Below are 20,457 nucleotides of genomic sequence, written 5' to 3' on the forward strand. Positions count from 1 at the left end.
CACGTCAAAAACGCACAAAAAAAGCATAAAAAACGCATGCGGATTTCTTGCAGAAAATGTCCGGTTTTTCTCAGGAAATTTCTGCAAGAAATCCTGAGCGTGTGCACATAGCCTTAAAAATAGGTTTTATATATACAGGTGACAGCAGAAGACAGAGGTCAGAGAGGAGATCAAGGTGACCGCAGAAGAATGAGGTCAGAGAGAAGATCAAGGTGATAGCTGAAGACTGAGGTCACTAAGGAGATCAAGGTGACAGCAGAAGAATGTGATCAGGGAAGAAATCAAAGTGACACCAGAAGATTGAAGTCAAAGGGGAGATCAAGGTGACAGCAGAAGACTGAGTTATTATTATTATTATTATTATTATTATTTATTGTTATAGCGCCATTTATTCCATGGCGCTTTACAAGTGAGGAGGGGTATACATAATAAAAACAAGTACAATAATCTTGAACAATACAAGTCATAACTGGTACAGGAGGAGTGAGGACCCTGCCCGCGAGGGCTCACAATCTACAAGGGATGGGTGAGAATACAGGAGGAGTGAGGACCCTGCCCGCGAAGGCTCACAATCTACAAGGGATGGGTGAGAATACAGTAGGTGAGGTGAGTTCATAGGGGAGATCAAGGTGACAGTCATAAAGTAAGAGACAAAAAGGAGATGTTGGTAACAGCTCAGTGGGAGAGGAAAGATTTATCAGAGACTCACATCATGATTAGATATGGCTGCTGTTTCCTGTTTGATCGTGTTCAGTTACTCTGTGTGTAGGAGACACAGAGCTGCTAAAGGCAGTAACATCTTCTGTGAGCTATTGAGAAAATGATCTTACGGCTAAAAGGAGAAATTGAAGAGTTATGTGTGATGGTGCAGCAGGAAAAGAGGACAAAGATTTCATTAAAATACTTGGGGGCATAAAATTGTGGGCAGTGCTGAGATGGAGGGAGAGGAGAAGAGAGCAAATGTGGGTCAGCTGTGTGTGAATGGGAGATCCCAGGTCTATCAGGGTACAGCAACTCACCGCAGGAGAGAAGCCCGGACCCCCGACCTGTGATCCTACTCTGGATCTAACTTAACAACACACAGAGGACAACAGCTTACAGAGGAGGAGAAACCGAGCCGCAGATTAGGGCACTATTAAATGGGGAATGACAACTATTTATTGAAACTACAGCGATCATTTTATATGTATCAATGTCTACAGTATAAGCATTACTTTTCCTGAGTTACCTCCCACTTTATACTCCAGAGCTGCACTCACTATTCTGCTGGTGCAGTCACTGTGTACATACATTACATTACTTTTCCTGAGTTACCTCCCACTTTATACTCCAGAGCTGCACTCACTATTCTGCTGGTGCAGTCACTGTGTACGTACATTACATTACTGATCCTGAGTTACCTCCTGTATTATACCCCAGAGCTGCACTCACTATTCTGCTGGTGCAGTCACTGTGTACATACATTACATTACTGATCCTGAGTTACATCCTGTATTACACCCCAGAGCTGCACTCACTAATCTGCTGGTGCAGTCACTGTGTACATACATTTCATTACTGATCCTGAGTTACATCCTGTATTATACTCAAGAGCTGCACTCACTAATCTGCTGGTGCAGTCCCTGTGTACATACATTACATTACTGATCCTGAGTTACCTCCTGTATTATACCCCAGAGCTGCACTCACTATTCTGCTGGTGCAGTCCCTGTGTACATACATTACATTACTGATCCTGAGTTACCTCCTGTATTATACCCCAGAGCTGCACTCACTATTCTGCTGGTGCAGTCACTATGTACATACTGATTATTGATGTATTATTATTTTATGATTTATTTTCAGGTGAAAAGAGACAATTTCCAGGAAATAAATCACTTTTCTCTGTGCAGACACTGTACTAGCAGGGAATGCTGAGATTTCAGCTCTGAAGCCTGCAGATATTGCTGTAGATAATACCCCCAGTCCCATGTGAGTATAGAAACTACATTGCGATATGATTTGGGCCAAGTGACAATCTCGGCTCTGCTGCATCTATAAGCAGTGACTGATCTGTGGTGCAGGGGCCTCTCGTAGTTGGGGTTATCTGGGGAAGCAAAGCTCGGGGGTAGCAGTGAGCGGCGGAGCGGCAAAGCCGCGGAGCGGAGGACTAAGGACTTTTACATCCTCTCTCTGAATTATATAATGAAACATTGTATCCATGAGAACAGCGGAGAACGCTCCGGACCGCTACAATGTAACAAACACGGCACCTCCCCCAATAACAGATTACATAAGAGTCGGGGTTCACGGAAGAGCGGAGCGTCACCAGCACCGCACATGCCAGCCGCCGCGCCACCGCTCATAGCAACACACACTGCAACGTAAGACATGGCGAACATCACACAAGGTACAGCGGTGGAGGAGGGAAGAAGGGGCTGACATGACCTAGGTCGGCCCTCGATGACATCCGGGCTCCGGATCTGTGACCGCTGCAGGTAATCACTGGCCGCTTACCCACAAATAACCCCTTTAACCATGGCGGGCATCTCTGAATCGCCCCTATGTGGGCACAGATAAACTCGGGAGCCCCCAAACCCTCCATCCAAGATAAACCCTGGTGACCTCCAGACCCTCCATCCAAGATAAACCCTGGTGACCTCCAGACCCTCCATCCAAGATAAACCCTGGTGACCTCCAGACCCTCCCTCCAAAATAAACCCCGGTGACCTCCAGACCCTTCATCCAACATAAACCCTGGTGCCTCCAGACCCTCCAGCCAAGATAAACCCTGGTGACCTCCAGACCCTCCCTCCAAAATAAACCCCGGTGACCTCCAGACCCTTCATCCAAGATAAACCCTGGTGCCTCCAGACCCTCCAGCCAAGACAAACCCTGGTGACCTCCAGACCCTTAATCCAAGATAAACCCTGGTGACCTCCAGACCCTTCATCCAAGATAAACCCTGGTGACTTCCAGACCTTTCATCCAAGATAAACCCTGGTGACCTCCAGACCCTCCATCCAAGATAAACCCTGGTGACCTCCAGACCCTCCATCCAAGATAAATCCTGGTGCCTCCAGACCCTCCAGCCAAGATAAACCCGGGTGCCTCCAGACCCTCCATCCAGGATAAACCCGGGTGCCCCCCAGAACCTCAATCCAAGATAAACCCTGGTGCCTCCAGACCCTCCAGCCAAGATAAACCCGGGTGCCCTCCAGACCCTCCATCCAGGATAAACCCGGGTGCCCCCCAGACCCTCCATCTAAGATAAACCCGGGTGACCCCCAGACCCTCCATCCAAGATAAACCCTGGTGCCTCCAGACCCTCCATCCAACATACAAAGATAGTAAAAGTACAGCGCTCCATCCGGGTGTAGTAATTCAAAAGAAGAAGTTTATTCTGCCATAGTGAAGCAACGTTTCGACCATATAGGTCTTTTTCAAGCAAGACCTATATGGTCGAAACGTTGCTTCACTATGGCAGAATAAACTTCTTCTTTTGAATTACTACACCCGGATGGAGCGCTGTTCTTTTACTATCTTGGTTGCTGGATTATCCAGGAAGGTTCCCTGGATCTGAAACGGGCGCCCCAATAAGTGAGTGCTTTCAGCCTCCTTTTCTTCCTCCATCCAACATAAAACCTGGTGCCTGCAGACCCTCCACCCAAGATAAACTCGGCTGCCCCCAGACCCTTCATCTAAGATAAACCCTGGTGACCTCCAGTCCCTCCATCCAAGATAAACCCTGGTGACCTCCAGACCCTCCATCCAGGATAAACTCTGGTGACCCAAGACCCTCCATCCAATATAAACCCTTGTGACCCCCAGACCCTCCATCCAGGATAAACCCTGGTGACCCCAAGACCCTCCATCCAATATAAGCCCTGATGACTCCCAGACCCTCCATGCAGGATAAACCCGGGTGCCCCCAGACCCTCCAAGATAAACCCTGGTGACCTCTAGACCCTCCATCCAAGATAAACCCTGGTGACCTCCAGACCCTCCATCCAAAATAAACCCTGGTGACCTCTAGACCCTCCATCCAGGATAAACCCGGGTGCCTCCAGACCCTCCATCCAGGATAAACCATGGTGACCCCAAGACCCTCCATACAAGATAAACCTAGTGACCCCTAGACTCTCCATCCAAGATAAACCCTGGTGACCCCCAGACCTTCCATCCAGGATAAACCTGGGTGCCTCCAGACCCTCCATCCAGGATAAACCCTGGTGACCCCCAGACCCTCCATCCAAGATAAACCCTGGTGACCCCCAGACCTTCCATCCAGGATAAACCCGGGTGCCTCCAGACCCTCCATCCAAGATAAACCTGGGTGACCCCCAGACCCTCCATCCAAGATAAATCTGGGTATCCCCAGATCCTCCATCCAGGATAAACCCGGGTGACCTCCAGATCCTCTATCCAGAAAAAACCCTGGTGTCCCCAGACCCTCCTTCCAAGATATACCCTAGTGATCCCTAGACCTTCCTTCCAGGATAAACCCTGGTGACCCCCCAGACCCTCCATCCAGGATAAACCCTGGTGACCTCCAGACCCTCCTTCCAGGATAAACCCTGGTGGCCCCCAAGCCCTTCATCCAGGATAAACCCTGGTGACCCCCAGACCCTCCATCCAAGATAAACCCGGGTGCCTACAGACCCTCCATCCAGGATAAACCCTGGTGACTTCCAGACCCTCCATCCAGGATAAACCCTGGTGACCTCCAGACCCTCCATACAGGATAAACCCGGGTGACACCCAGACCCTTCATCTAGGATAAACCCTGGTGACCTCCAGACCCTCCATCCAGGATAAACCCAGGTGCCCACAGACCCTCCATCCAGGATAAACCCAGGTGCCCCCAGACCCTCCATCCAAGATAAACCCTGGTGACCCCCAGACCCTCCATCCAAGATAAACCCGGATGCCCCCAGACTCTCCATCCAAGATAAACCAGGATGCCCCCAGACCCATCAACCAGGGCCGTCGGTGGCGATGGCTGGGATTCCTCTGGCTCAGATATATTGTATCACCTTACTCAATGGTGCTGGAACGGGCCATTGATATGAAGGGTCAGTCAGTAACCCCCCGCCCTGTGGCCCCAAGACCCCCATCATTACTGATGCCATCTTGCAGTTATGAACAGTGGCGGGCACGGGGGTAGATCGAGAAGCCCTCCAACTTCCTCAACATAGACCCCCGAAGCCGAGCTCCGCTCTGCAGGACAGGGGTCACATGGGCACTTTGGGGTCTAACGGAGAAGCTTAACCCCTTCGATGCCAGGCCGCAGCCCCCCTTCCCCTCATTCATCGTTTTACATTCGAGTGCAAACAAAAAGTGGCACAAACTCCTTTAACCCCTTCCTCTCCACGTCACCCCACACTTGGCATTGCACGGCGCTCGTCCCTCGTTATTTCGGGTGGTTCCACGTCTGGAGTCACATCTCTGTCCTTTTAAGATGGACAACCCCCGAAGATCCAGACCCCAGCGCTGCATGAAGTGTGATGGAAAGACTCCAAAGAGGAACCAGTTTTATTAACCCCTTCCTGCTCACATGCCGATTAGGCGACGGCCTCACATGAAGGCGTGAACCCCGATTACCCTGAGCCCAGGAGACCCCGTGCCAAGAGGAGCGAGCCTCATTAACCCTTCACCCACCATGATTTGGTTACATGCAGGAAAACAAAGTGGTAAAGAGGAAACCTGGCCACAGGATTTAACCCTTCATCACTGGGAACCTTTTAACCCTTTCTCGTCAGCACGTCCTGGTGGCACACGGGGTCCAGTGACGGCCAGAACCCTTCATGTGCCCGCCGGGATCAGGCGCAGGTGACCTCTCCTCCGTCAGTGATCGCCGCCTCCGCCATTTAATTGGATAAAGGGACGGAGACCATGTAAGGTCCATTAACCCCTTCCTCCCACAGCGGACGGAGACCATGTAAGGTCCATTAACCCCTTCCTCCCACAGCAGACAGACACCATGTAAGGTCCATTAACCCCCTTCCTGGACGTAGACCTTGTAGGGTCCATTAACCCCTTCCTCCCACAGCGGACAGAGACCATGTAAGGTCCATTAACCCTTCCTGGATGGAGACCATGTAAGGTCCATTAACCCCTTCCTCCCACAGCAGACAGACACCATGTAAGGTCCATTAACCCCTTCGTCCCACAGCAGACAAACACCATGTAAGGTCCATTAACCCCTTCCTGGACGTAGACCTTGTAGGGTCCATTAACCCCTTCCTCCCACAGCGGACAGAGACCATGTAAGGTCCATTAACCCTTCCTGGATGGAGACCATGTAAGGTCCATTAACCCCTTCCTCCCACAGCAGACAGACACCATGTAAGGTCCATTAACCCCTTCGTCCCACAGCAGACAAACACCATGTAAGGTCCATTAACCCCTTCCTGGACGTAGACCTTGTAAGGTCCATTAACCCCTTCCTCCCACAGCGGACAGAGACCATGTAAGGTCCATTAACCCCTTCCTCCCACAGCGTGCTAACAGTATACGAGCAGGCGCTGTCACCCTACGGGTTTAACCCCATAAATCCCTGCACCCGGGAGCAGCAGCAGCAGCCGGACTCCCTCCACAACGACAAGCAGCGGCCAGGTCCATTAACCCCTTGCTCCCCGCGTGTGCTGGACCCACCTGGTTCCTTTGTCGCCCATGGCCAGGCCGGTGTGCGGGTGCTGGTGGTCTCCCCTCTGGCAGATGGGGGGCTGATGGAGGATGGAGGAGGCTGTTGTTGTGGAGCAGCTGCCGCGATCAGTCCTGTGCGAGCGATGGATGAAATCCTGGAGGATCAGAGGAGGGAGGAGGAAGGTGAGAGGAGGAGGAAGGTGAGGGGAGCAGAACCAGGAGAGGAGCAGAACCAGGACTGTGCCGGAGCCTCCACCGCGTCCGCTCCTCCAGCCGGAGACTGACTGTGGGCTGAGCGAGCTGACAGCGCCGGAGATCCACCCTCACTGCGGAGCTTCCTGCCTGAGCACTGAGGCGGCCTGCAGAGGGGGTCAGCACCAGAGGAGGGCGCTGCTGCTACAGGGGTCAGCACCGCTACTGGGGTCAGCACTACTACTGGGGTCAGCACCACTACAGGGGTCAGCACCACTACAGGGGTCAGCACTACTACTGGGGTCAGCACCACTACAGGGGTCAGCACTACTACTGGGGTCAGCACTACTACTGGGGTCAGCACCACTACAGGGGTCAGCACCACTACAGGGGTCAGCACTACTACTGGGGTCAGCACCACTACAGGGGTCAGCACTACTACAGGGGTCAGCACTACTACTGGGGTCAGCACTACTACTGGGGTCAGCACCACTACAGGGGTCAGCACCACTACAGGGGTCAGCACTACTACTGGGGTCAGCACCACTACAGGGGTCAGCACTACTACTGGGGTCAGCACTACTACTGGGGTCAGCACCACTACAGGGGTCAGCACCACTACAGGGGTCAGCACTACTACTGGGGTCAGCACCACTACAGGGGTCAGCACTACTACTGGGGTCAGCACCACTACAGGGGTCAGCACCACTACAGGGGTCAGCACTACTACTGGGGTCAGCACCACTACAGGGGTCAGCACCACTACAGGGGTCAGCACTACTACTGGGGTCAGCACCACTACAGGGGTCAGCACCACTACAGGGGTCAGCACTACTACTGGGGTCAGCACCAGAGGGCGCCACTAATACAGGGGTCAGCACCGCTACAAGGGTCAGCACCAGTACAGGGGTCAGCACCACTACAGGGGTCAGCACTACTACTGGGGTCAGCACCACTACAGGGGTCAGCACCACTACAGGGGTCAGCACTACTACTGGGGTCAGCACTACTACTGGGGTCAGCACCACTACAGGGGTCAGCACCACTACAGGGGTCAGCACTACTACTGGGGTCAGCACTACTACTGGGGTCAGCACCACTACAGGGGTCAGCACTACTACTGGGGTCAGCACCACTACTGGGGTCAGCACCACTACAGGGGTCAGCACTACTACTGGGGTCAGCACTACTACTGGGGTCAGCACCACTACAGGGGTCAGCACTACTACTGGGGTCAGCACCACTACAGGGGTCAGCACCACTACAGGGGTCAGCACTACTACTGGGGTCAGCACCACTACAGGGGTCAGCACTACTACTGGGGTCAGCACCACTACAGGGGTCAGCACTACTACTGGGGTCAGCACCACTACAGGGGTCAGCACCGCTACAGGGGTCAGCACTACTACTGGGGTCAGCACTACTACTGGGGTCAGCACCACTACAGGGGTCAGCACCACTACAGGGGTCAGCACTACTACTGGGGTCAGCACCACTACAGGGGTCAGCACTACTACTGGGGTCAGCACCACTACAGGGGTCAGCACCACTACAGGGGTCAGCACTACTACTGGGGTCAGCACCACTACAGGGGTCAGCACTACTACTGGGGTCAGCACCACTACAGGGGTCAGCACCACTACAGGGGTCAGCACTACTACTGGGGTCAGCACCACTACAGGGGTCAGCACTACTACTGGGGTCAGCACCACTACAGGGGTCAGCACTACTACTGGGGTCAGCACTACTACTGGGGTCAGCACTACTACTGGGGTCAGCACCACTACAGGGGTCAGCACCACTACAGGGGTCAGCACTACTACTGGGGTCAGCACCACTACAGGGGTCAGCACTACTACTGGGGTCAGCACCACTACAGGGGTCAGCACCACTACAGGGGTCAGCACTACTACTGGGGTCAGCACCACTACAGGGGTCAGCACTACTACTGGGGTCAGCACCACTACAGGGGTCAGCACTACTACTGGGGTCAGCACTACTACTGGGGTCAGCACTACTACTGGGGTCAGCACCACTACAGGGGTCAGCACCACTACAGGGGTCAGCACCACTACTGGGGTCAGCACCACTACAGGGGTCAGCACTACTACTGGGGTCAGCACCACTACAGGGGTCAGCACTACTACTGGGGTCAGCACTACTACTGGGGTCAGCACTACTACTGGGGTCAGCACCACTACAGGGGTCAGCACCACTACAGGGGTCAGCACTACTACTGGGGTCAGCACCACTACAGGGGTCAGCACTACTACTGGGGTCAGCACCACTACAGGGGTCAGCACCACTACAGGGGTCAGCACTACTACTGGGGTCAGCACCACTACAGGGGTCAGCACTACTACTGGGGTCAGCACCACTACAGGGGTCAGCACCACTACAGGGGTCAGCACCACTACAGGGGTCAGCACCACTACTGGGGTCAGCACCACTACAGGGGTCAGCACCACTACTGGGGTCAGCACCGCTACAGGGGTCAGCACTACTACTGGGGTCAGCACCGCTACAGGGGTCAGCACTACTACTGGGGTCAGCACCACTACAGGGGTCAGCACCACTACAGGGGTCAGCACTACTACTGGGGTCAGCACCACTACAGGGGTCAGCACTACTACTGGGGTCAGCACCGCTACAGGGGTCAGCACTACTACTGGGGTCAGCACCGCTACAGGGGTCAGCACTACTACTGGGGTCAGCACCGCTACAGGGGTCAGCACTACTACTGGGGTCAGCACCACTACAGGGGTCAGCACCACTACAGGGGTCAGCACTACTACTGGGGTCAGCACCACTACAGGGGTCAGCACTACTACTGGGGTCAGCACCACTACAGGGGTCAGCACTACTACTGGGGTCAGCACTACTACTGGGGTCAGCACTACTACTGGGGTCAGCACCACTACAGGGGTCAGCACCACTACAGGGGTCAGCACTACTACTGGGGTCAGCACCACTACAGGGGTCAGCACTACTACTGGGGTCAGCACCACTACAGGGGTCAGCACCACTACAGGGGTCAGCACTACTACTGGGGTCAGCACCACTACAGGGGTCAGCACTACTACTGGGGTCAGCACCACTACAGGGGTCAGCACTACTACTGGGGTCAGCACCACTACAGGGGTCAGCACCACTACAGGGGTCAGCACCACTACAGGGGTCAGCACCACTACTGGGGTCAGCACCACTACAGGGGTCAGCACTACTACTGGGGTCAGCACCGCTACAGGGGTCAGCACTACTACTGGGGTCAGCACCGCTACAGGGGTCAGCACTACTACTGGGGTCAGCACCACTACAGGGGTCAGCACCACTACAGGGGTCAGCACTACTACTGGGGTCAGCACCACTACAGGGGTCAGCACTACTACTGGGGTCAGCACCGCTACAGGGGTCAGCACTACTACTGGGGTCAGCACCGCTACAGGGGTCAGCACTACTACTGGGGTCAGCACCGCTACAGGGGTCAGCACTACTACTGGGGTCAGCACCACTACAGGGGTCAGCACCACTACAGGGGTCAGCACTACTACTGGGGTCAGCACCACTACAGGGGTCAGCACTACTACTGGGGTCAGCACCACTACAGGGGTCAGCACCACTACAGGGGTCAGCACTACTACTGGGGTCAGCACCACTACAGGGGTCAGCACTACTACTGGGGTCAGCACCGCTACAGGGGTCAGCACTACTACTGGGGTCAGCACCGCTACAGGGGTCAGCACTACTACTGGGGTCAGCACCACTACAGGGGTCAGCACCACTACAGGGGTCAGCACTACTACTGGGGTCAGCACCACTACAGGGGTCAGCACTACTACTGGGGTCAGCACCACTACAGGGGTCAGCACCACTACAGGGGTCAGCACTACTACTGGGGTCAGCACCACTACAGGGGTCAGCACTACTACTGGGGTCAGCACCGCTACAGGGGTCAGCACTACTACTGGGGTCAGCACCACTACAGGGGTCAGCACTACTACTGGGGTCAGCACCACTACAGGGGTCAGCACCACTACAGGGGTCAGCACTACTACTGGGGTCAGCACCACTACAGGGGTCAGCACTACTACTGGGGTCAGCACCACTACAGGGGTCAGCACTACTACTGGGGTCAGCACCACTACAGGGGTCAGCACTACTACTGGGGTCAGCACCACTACAGGGGTCAGCACTACTACTGGGGTCAGCACCACTACAGGGGTCAGCACCACTACAGGGGTCAGCACTACTACTGGGGTCAGCACCACTACAGGGGTCAGCACTACTACTGGGGTCAGCACCGCTACAGGGGTCAGCACTACTACTGGGGTCAGCACCACTACAGGGGTCAGCACCACTACAGGGGTCAGCACTACTACTGGGGTCAGCACCACTACAGGGGTCAGCACTACTACTGGGGTCAGCACCGCTACAGGGGTCAGCACCAGAGGGCGCCACTAATACAGGGGTCAGCACCGCTACAAGGGTCAGCACCAGTACAGGGGTCAGCACCGCTACAGGGGTCAGCACCACAGGGCGGCATTATTATAGGGGCTGGATGTCCCCCTCTGCGCCTTAAGGAACAGGGAAATCCCTTAGTAATCTTCAGCTGTAAAAGGCATTGATTGCTGAAGAAGTGTCATCGATATCCAGGAGGATAATAAAAAAAACACATCACAGCAATAAAAGGGAAAAGATTACCTGACAAGTGCTGACAAATCCCTATACAATACAGATTGTGCATTTGTAACTAATTAGAGCAAAACTCAGATTTATTCTCAATTAAACAATATAACTATAATACTGCCCCCTATGTACAAGAATATAACTGCTATAATACTGCTCCTATATACAAGAATATAACTACTATAATACTGCTCCTATGTACAAGAATATAACTACTATAATACTGCTCCTATGTACAAGAATATAACTACTATAATACTGCCCCCTATGTACAAGAATATAACTGCTATAATACTGCTCCTATGTACAAGAATATAACTACTATAATACTGCTCCTATGTACAAGAATATAACTACTATAATACTGCTCCTATGTACAAGAATATAACTACTATAATACTGCTCCTACATACATGAATATAACTACTATAATACTGCTTCTATGTACAAGAATATAACTACTATAATACTGCCCCTATGTACAAGAATATAACTACTATAATACTGCTCCTATATACATGAATATAACTACTATAATACTGCTCCTATGTACAAGAATATAACTACTATAATACTGCCCCTATGTACAAGAATATAACTACTATAATACTGCTCCTATGTACAAGAATATAACTACTATAATACTGCTCCTATGTACAAGAATATAACTACTATAATACTGCCCCTATGTACAAGAATATAACTACTATAATACTGCCCCTATGTACAAGAATATAACTACTATAATACTGCTCCTATGTACAAGAATATAACTGCTATAATACTGCTCCTATGTACAAGAATATAAGAACTATAATACTGCTCCTATGTACAAGAATATAACTACTATAATACTGCTCCTATGTACAAGAATATAACTACTATAATACTGCTCCTATGTACAAGAATATAACTACTATAATACTGCTCCTATGTACAAGAATATAACTGCTATAATACTGCTCCTATGTACAAGAATATAAGAACTATAATACTGCTCCTATGTACAAGAATATAACTACTATAATACTGCTCCTATGTACAAGAATATAACTACTATAATACTGCTCCTATGTACAAGAATATAACTACTATAATACTGCCCCTATGTACAAGAATATAACTACTATAATACTGCTCCTATATACAAGAATATAACTACTATAATACTGCTCCTATATACAAGAATATAACTATTATAATACTGCCCCTATGTACAAGAATATAACTACTATAATACTGCCCCTATATACAAGAATATAACTACTATAATACTGCTCCTATGTACAAGAATATAACTACTATAATACTGCCCCCTATGTATAAGAATATAACTACTATAATACTGCCCCCTATGTACAAGAATATAACTACTATAATACTGCTCCTATGTACAAGAATATAACTACTATAATACTGCCCCCTATGTACAAGAATATAACTGCTATAATACTGCTCCTATGTACAAGAATATAACTACTATAATACTGCTCCCTATGTACAAGAATATAACTACTATAATACTGCCACTATGTACAAGAATATAACTACTATAATACTGCCCCTCTGTACAAGAATATAACTACTATAATACTGCCCCTATGTACAAGAATATAACTACTATAATACCGCTCCTATGTACAAGAATATAACTACTATAATACTGCTCCTATGTACAAGAATATAACTACTATAATACTGCTCCTATGTACAAGAATATAACTACTATAATACTGCTCCTATGTACAAGAATATAACTACTATAATACTGCTCCTATGTACAAGAATATAACTACTATAATACTGCCCCTATGTACAAGAATATAACTACTATAATACTGCCCCTATATACAAGAATATAACTACTATAATACTGCTCCTATGTACAAGAATATAACTACTATAATACTGCTCCTATATACAAGAATATAACTACTATAATACTGCTCCTATATACAAGAATATAACTATTATAATACTGCCCCTATGTACAAGAATATAACTACTATAATACTGCCCCTATATACAAGAATATAACTACTATAATACTGCTCCTATGTACAAGAATATAACTACTATAATACTGCCCCCTATGTATAAGAATATAACTACTATAATACTGCCCCCTATGTACAAGAATATAACTACTATAATACTGCCCCCTATGTACAAGAATATAACTACTATAATACTGCTCCTATGTACAAGAATATAACTACTATAATACTGCCCCCTATGTACAAGAATATAACTGCTATAATACTGCTCCTATGTACAAGAATATAACTACTATAATACTGCTCCCTATGTACAAGAATATAACTACTATAATACTGCCACTATGTACAAGAATATAACTACTATAATACTGCCCCTCTGTACAAGAATATAACTACTATAATACTGCCCCTATGTACAAGAATATAACTACTATAATACTGCTCCTATGTACAAGAATATAACTACTATAATACTGCTCCTATGTACAAGAATATAACTGCTATAATACTGCTCCTATGTACAAGAATATAACTGCTATAATACTGCCACTATGTACAAGAATATAACTACTATAATACTGCCCCTCTGTACAAGAATATAACTACTATAATACTGCCTCTATGTACAAGAATATAACTACTATAATACTGCTCCTATGTACAAGAATATAACTACTATAATACTGCTCCTATGTACAAGAATATAACTGCTATAATACTGCTCCTATGTACAAGAATATAACTACTATAATACTGCCCCTACTTCCTATCAGAAGACTGTCATATCCGAGCCTCATACCTTGGTTCCTTTGTACATGATAGTCTATGTATCAGGTGTGGGGCATCTGATTCTCTACTGATTTTGTGTCTTTTTCCTCTTTCTGAAGAAGTTTATTAATATTTCCAGGAATCCTTCAGGCAGAGGATGGAGAGTTGCTGTCTGCCACATGGTGTTGACCCTTTTCCTAATTAGATATATTTCCTTTGTTTTCATTCAAAAATATTAATAATATAAAAATGCTAATAAGAAGATGTAGGGGACTGACCCGCCCCCAGTATCATCAGTAAAACCCCCCGTGACCCTATTAGGGTACAGCCCCAGCGAGGGTCCGGCTCTTGGTTGCACGTTACATTCTGGTGGCCGTGCTGCCTCCATTTCCTTCTCTACAGGATATTTATGTGTCTTCCATGATAAGCCCTGAAGTGTTATTTTCAGGAAGCACATTTTGCTAATTCATCAGAAAGTCCTGAGTGCAGCAAGCGCATGCGACAATAAAAGCGAATGAACCATTCAGAGACACACGGGGTGAAAATCCTCCCCGTAGAAACAGTATTTAATGGGTATCTCAACTTTAAAATATAGAAACCCCCATTTAATCTCTTTATAGAGCTTGTTTCTTTTATATCACTTGCCAGTAAATTTGTTTGAGAACATTAAGGATCAAACAGCCTCATGAAAACCAAGGATCCCACCAGACAGGTCAGGGATAAAGTTGTGGAGAACGGTAAAGCAGGGTTAGGTTATAAAAAATAGCTCAAGCTCTGAACACGTCACAGAGCAGTGATCAATCCAGTATGGCACAACTACAAACCTACCAAGACATGGCTGTCCACAACCTGACATCCCAAGCAAGGAGAACACTAAAGTGAGAGGTAGGTTCATGGTTTCTGGAGGAGCTCAGGGGGGAGAATCTCTCCACAGTACAACAATTAGGGTATGTGCCACAATCTGGAGTCACTGCTGTGTACTTACAAACCCGCAGCAGCCAGCTGTGACAGAAAGCCCATATGCACCATGCGTCCACAGACGCCCACGGAGACGAATATGCGGCGTTTCCTTCCAGACCGCAGCATCTCCGCAAGAAAAATTTCATTAATAGAATGCACTGAATGCGGTGAATCAACATGGTTCAATGGTCACATGCAGATTCACCTGTGTTCAATAGACAGCAGCGCTCTGGACGCAGTGAACATGTCCTGCATCCAAAGTGCTGCATGTTCCGGATCATGGGCACCCGACCTTGGTGGTACACTCCACAAATCTGGTCTTTATGGAAGAAAGACATTTCTGAAAGCCATAAAAAGTCCAGTTTGCATTTGAATAAAATCCTGTGACACAGCGAGAAAGGGGATCTGGTCAGATGAGACCAAAGAAGAACTTTTTGGGCTGAATGCAAAACTCTATATGAGGAAGAAAACTAACCCTGAAAACACCATCCCCACCGTCACACATGGTGGTGGTAGCATCCTGCTCTGGGGAGGCTTTTCTTCAGCAGGGGCAGGGAAGCTCGTCAGAAGTGATGGAAAGATAGATGGAGCTAAATACAGGGCAATCCTGGAGGAAAAGCTATAACAGGCTGCAGAAGAATTGAGCCAGGGGCATATTTTTACCTTCCAGCAGGACAACGACCCTAAACATCCTGCCAGAGCTACAATGGAGGGTTTATATCAGAGCATATTCCTGTGTGTGTGACCAGCGCAGGCACCAGATACAAATCCCAGAGAATCTGTGACAAGACGTGAAAATTACTGATCACAGATGTCTCCATCCAATGTCACTGAGATAGAGAGAGTGTGCAAAGAGAAAGGGGCAAAATGTCTCTTCTAGATGTACAAAGCTGGAGAGACAGACCCCAAAAGACTGCAGAGAAAGGAGGAGAGACAGACCCCAAAAGACTGCAGAGAAAAGTGGAGAGACAGACCCCAAAAGACTGCAGAGAAAGGGGGAGAGACAGACCCCAAAAGACTGCAGAGAAAGGTGGAGAGACAGACACCAAAAGACTGCAGAGAAATATGGAGAGACAGACCCCAAAACACTGCAGAGGAAGGTGGAGAGCGAGACTCCAAAACACTGCAGAGAAAGGTGGGAGACAGACCCCAAAAGACTGCAGCGGAAGGTGGAGAGACAGACCCCAAAACACTGCAGAGACAGGTGGGAGAGACAGTCCCCAGAAGACTGTAGAGAGAGGTGGAGAGACAGACCCCAAAACACTGCAGAGGAAGGAGGAGAGACAGACCCCAAAAGTCTGCAGAGCAAGGTGGAGAGACAGACCCCAAAGACTGCAGAGAAAGGTGGGAGAGACAGACCCCAAAAGACTGCAGAGAAAGGTGGGAGAGACAGACCACAAAAGACTGCAGAGAGAGCTGGAGAGACAGACCCCAAAAGACTGCAGAGAAAGGTGGAGAGACAGACCCCAAAAGACTGCAGAGAAAGGAGGAGAGACAGACCCCAAAAAACTGCAGAGAGAGGTGGAGAGACAGACCCCAAAAGACTACAGAGAAAGGAGGGAGAGACAGACCCCAAAAGACTGCAGAGAAAGGTGGAGAGACAGACCCCAAAGGACTGCAGAGAAAGGTGGAGAGACAGACCCCAAAAGACTGCAGAGAAAGGAGGAGAGACAGACCCCAAAAGACTGCAGAGAAAGGTGGAGAGACAGACCCCAAAAGACTGCAGAGAAAGGAGGAGAGACAGACCCCAAAAGAATGCAGAGAAAGGAGGGAGAGACAGACCCCAAAAGACTGCAGAGAAAGGAGGAGAGACAGACCCCAAAACACAGCAGAGAAAGGTGGAGAGACAGACCCCAAAAGACTGCAGAGAAAGGTGGGAGACAGACCCTAAAACATACCTCCCAACTTTTGAGGATGGGAAAGAGGGACAAAGTTTGCGGCGCGCATAGCCTCTGACCACACCCATTCATAATTAGTCACACCCATATCCACGTCCCAACCACACCCATTTAGCACTGCTGATCACACTGTTTCATATACAATAATTATAAACAAAAAAATATGGCCACACAGTGCTCTATACTGTATAATGGCCACACATGATGCTCCATACTGTATAATGGCCACACATGATGCTGCATACTGTATAATGGCCACACATTATGCTCCATACTGTATAATGACCACACATGACGCTCCATACTGTATAATGACCGCACATGACGCTCCATACTGTATAATGACCGCACATGATGCTCCATACTGTATAATGGCCGCACATGATGCTCCATACTGTATAATGACCGCACATGATGCTCCATACTGTATACTGGCCGCACATGATGCTCCATACTGTATAATGACCGCACATGATGCTGCATACTGTATAATGACCGCACATGATGCTCCATACTGTATAATGACCGCACATGATGATCCATACTGTATACTGGCTGCACATGATGCTTCATACTGTATAATGACTGCACATGATGCTCCATACTGTATAATGGCCGCACATGATGCTCCATACTGTATAATGACCGCACATGATGCTCCATACTGTATAATGGCCACACATGACGCTCCATACTGTATAATGAACACACATGACGCTCCATACTGTATAATGACCGCATGCATACTGTATAATGGCCGCACATGATGCTCCATACTGTATAATGACCGCACATGATGCTCCATACTGTATAATGACCGCATGCATACTGTATAATGGCCGCACATGATGCTCCATACTGTATAATGAACGCACATGATGCTGCATACTGTATACTGGCCGCACATGATGCTCCATATTGTATAATGACCGCACATGATGCTCCATACTGTATAATGAACGCACATGATGCTCCATACTGTATAATGGCCGCACATGATGCTCCATACTGTATAATGACTGCACATGATGCTCCATACTGTATAATGACCGCACATAATGCTCCATACTGTATGCTGGCTGCACATGATGCTTCATACTGTATAATGACCGCACATGATGCTGCATACTGTATAATGACTGCACATGATACTCCATACTGTATAATGACTGCACATGATGCTCCATACTGTATAATGACCGCACATGATGCTCCATACTGTATAATGACCGCACATGATGCTCCATACTGTATGCTGGCTGCACATGATGCTTCATACTGTATAATGACCGCACATGATGCTGCATACTGTATAATGACCGCACCTGATGCTCCATACTGTATAATGGCCACAGTTCTCCATACTGTATAATGACATACAGGCACGCAGCTCACACACAAGCTAAAACACACGCAGCACACACACAGCTCACACACGCACGCAGCTCACACACATGCAGCATCACACACACAGCCATCACACACACACGCAGTCATCACACACACACACACGCAGTCATCACACACACACACGCAGCCATCACACACACACGCAGCCATCACACACACACACGCAGCCATCACACACACGCAGCCATCACACACACACACGCAGCCATCACACACACACGCAGCCATCACACACACACACACGCAGCCACCACACACACGCAGCCATCACACACACACACGCAGCCATCACACACACACACACCCAGCCATCACACACACACCCAGCCATCACACACACACACAGCCATCACACGCACACCCAGCCATCACACACACCAGATACCTCATACACACATGACACACACACAAATGCAGCATCACACACACACAATGACACACAAATGCAGCATCACACACACACAATGACACACACATGCAGCATCAGACACACACACACATCTCACACACACACATCACACACACACACAATCTCTTCTGTGGTGCAGGGGCGGCTGATCTGTCCATGTGCAGCTCTTCAGTTTCTCCGGCTGCTCACAGCTCTGCACTATCCCGGCACCTCCCCCGTCTCTCCTTCTCTGCCGGGATAGCAGCTAAGAGCAGGAGAAGCCGGAGCTCCGTGCACACACAGGAGGTAGTGAGTCGCTGACCTCTCATCTTGATCGCTGCTGGCTCTCTGCCTCAGCGTGGCAGCGCAGCGCAGCGCCGCACAGGGGGCGGGGGAGGGGGGGCGGGATCGGTCGGGAGGAGACCCAGCATGTATAAGGAAAAAAAAACAGCCACAAACCTAAGCTACTCAGGTGCCGCCCCCTGCATTGTCCCCGCCCTAGGCACGTAGTGCGGGACATTAGTGTCCCGCCCGGGATCCCGGGGCTGACTGTCAAAATCAGGACAGTCCCGCGGGATCCGGGACGGTTGGGAGGTATGCCTAAAAGACTGCAGAGAAATGAGGAGAGACAGACCCCAAAAGACTGCAGAGAAAGGTGGAGAGACAGACCCCAAAACACAGCAGAGAAAGGTGGGAGAGACAGACCCCAAAAGACTGCAGAGAAAAGTGGGAGAGACAGACCCCAAAAGACTGCAGACAAAGGAGGAGAGACAGAAGAAGGGCGTGCCAACATGGGAGGAGACTACCAAAGCGGCGCCAAAAATGACAACCGCCCCCTCCGACTGCTGCTACCAGATGAAGACGTGGCCAGCAGCCTAGGAGGTCCGCCCCCTTATTTGCAATGGCGGGAACAAGGAGAAGAAGGAGACCCGCCCCCAGAAAATGGAGAAGCAGCGTGCATGTGCGGCCGCAGATCCAGGAGCAGGGATGGCGACCGGCGGGTACCTGAACGATGACGAAGTGACCCAGGACCATCTCAGGTGGCCGGAGGCGAACCTGGACTCATCGCTGCAGGAGGATCCGGAATTCCTGGAGTCGTCGGCGAAGGAGCGGAGCCGCCAACTCCTGGATGCAGAACTGACAGCGGTGAAGAAATGGAAGTCGGCCCTCTGCAGGAAGGTCGCAGTGGAAGAATCGCGGTCCGGGTAGCAGCAGACTCCAGCGTCCTCATCAGCGGAGCGGATCGGCAACAGTGGAACCACATCCAACGCAGGTACAGAAAATGGCCCCTACCCCAGCGACCGATCCTGCTCCAGCGACCGCTCTCCCCCTAGCTGCTGATCCCGCTTCAGTGACCGTTCCCCCTCCAGACTGCGACTGAACGCCAACCGTCACTCCACCTCTAGCGACTCTCCACATCACTGACGGGACACCATTCCCGCACCTAGCGGCCGAAGGCATACCGCTGGGCGTGAGCCCTGAGGGGTGATCTTCCGATGGTACGCTTCGAGAGATGGGGTGGATGGGG

The 20,457-nt window shown here is 49.7% G+C and overlaps 1 protein-coding gene across 2 annotated transcripts in view; it reads right to left on the minus strand.

Annotated features, from left to right (window-relative positions):
• Positions 1–7,027, minus strand: part of LOC143817438 (beta-arrestin-1) — a 239,291-nt gene extending 232,264 nt beyond the window's left edge. The window contains exon 1 of one of the 2 annotated variants that reach the window (XM_077298840.1): positions 6,637–7,027. In XM_077298840.1, the coding sequence (XP_077154955.1) occupies positions 6,637–6,656 (20 nt within the window). In that variant the 5' untranslated portion in view covers positions 6,657–7,027. The remainder of the gene's footprint in view (positions 1–6,636) is intronic. The other variant, XM_077298843.1, reaches the window with a different exon arrangement.
• Positions 7,028–20,457: the final 13,430 nt, after the last annotated feature.

Source organism: Ranitomeya variabilis, chromosome 3 (genome assembly GCF_051348905.1).
Source record: "Ranitomeya variabilis isolate aRanVar5 chromosome 3, aRanVar5.hap1, whole genome shotgun sequence".
Taxonomy (NCBI): domain Eukaryota; kingdom Metazoa; phylum Chordata; class Amphibia; order Anura; family Dendrobatidae; genus Ranitomeya; species Ranitomeya variabilis.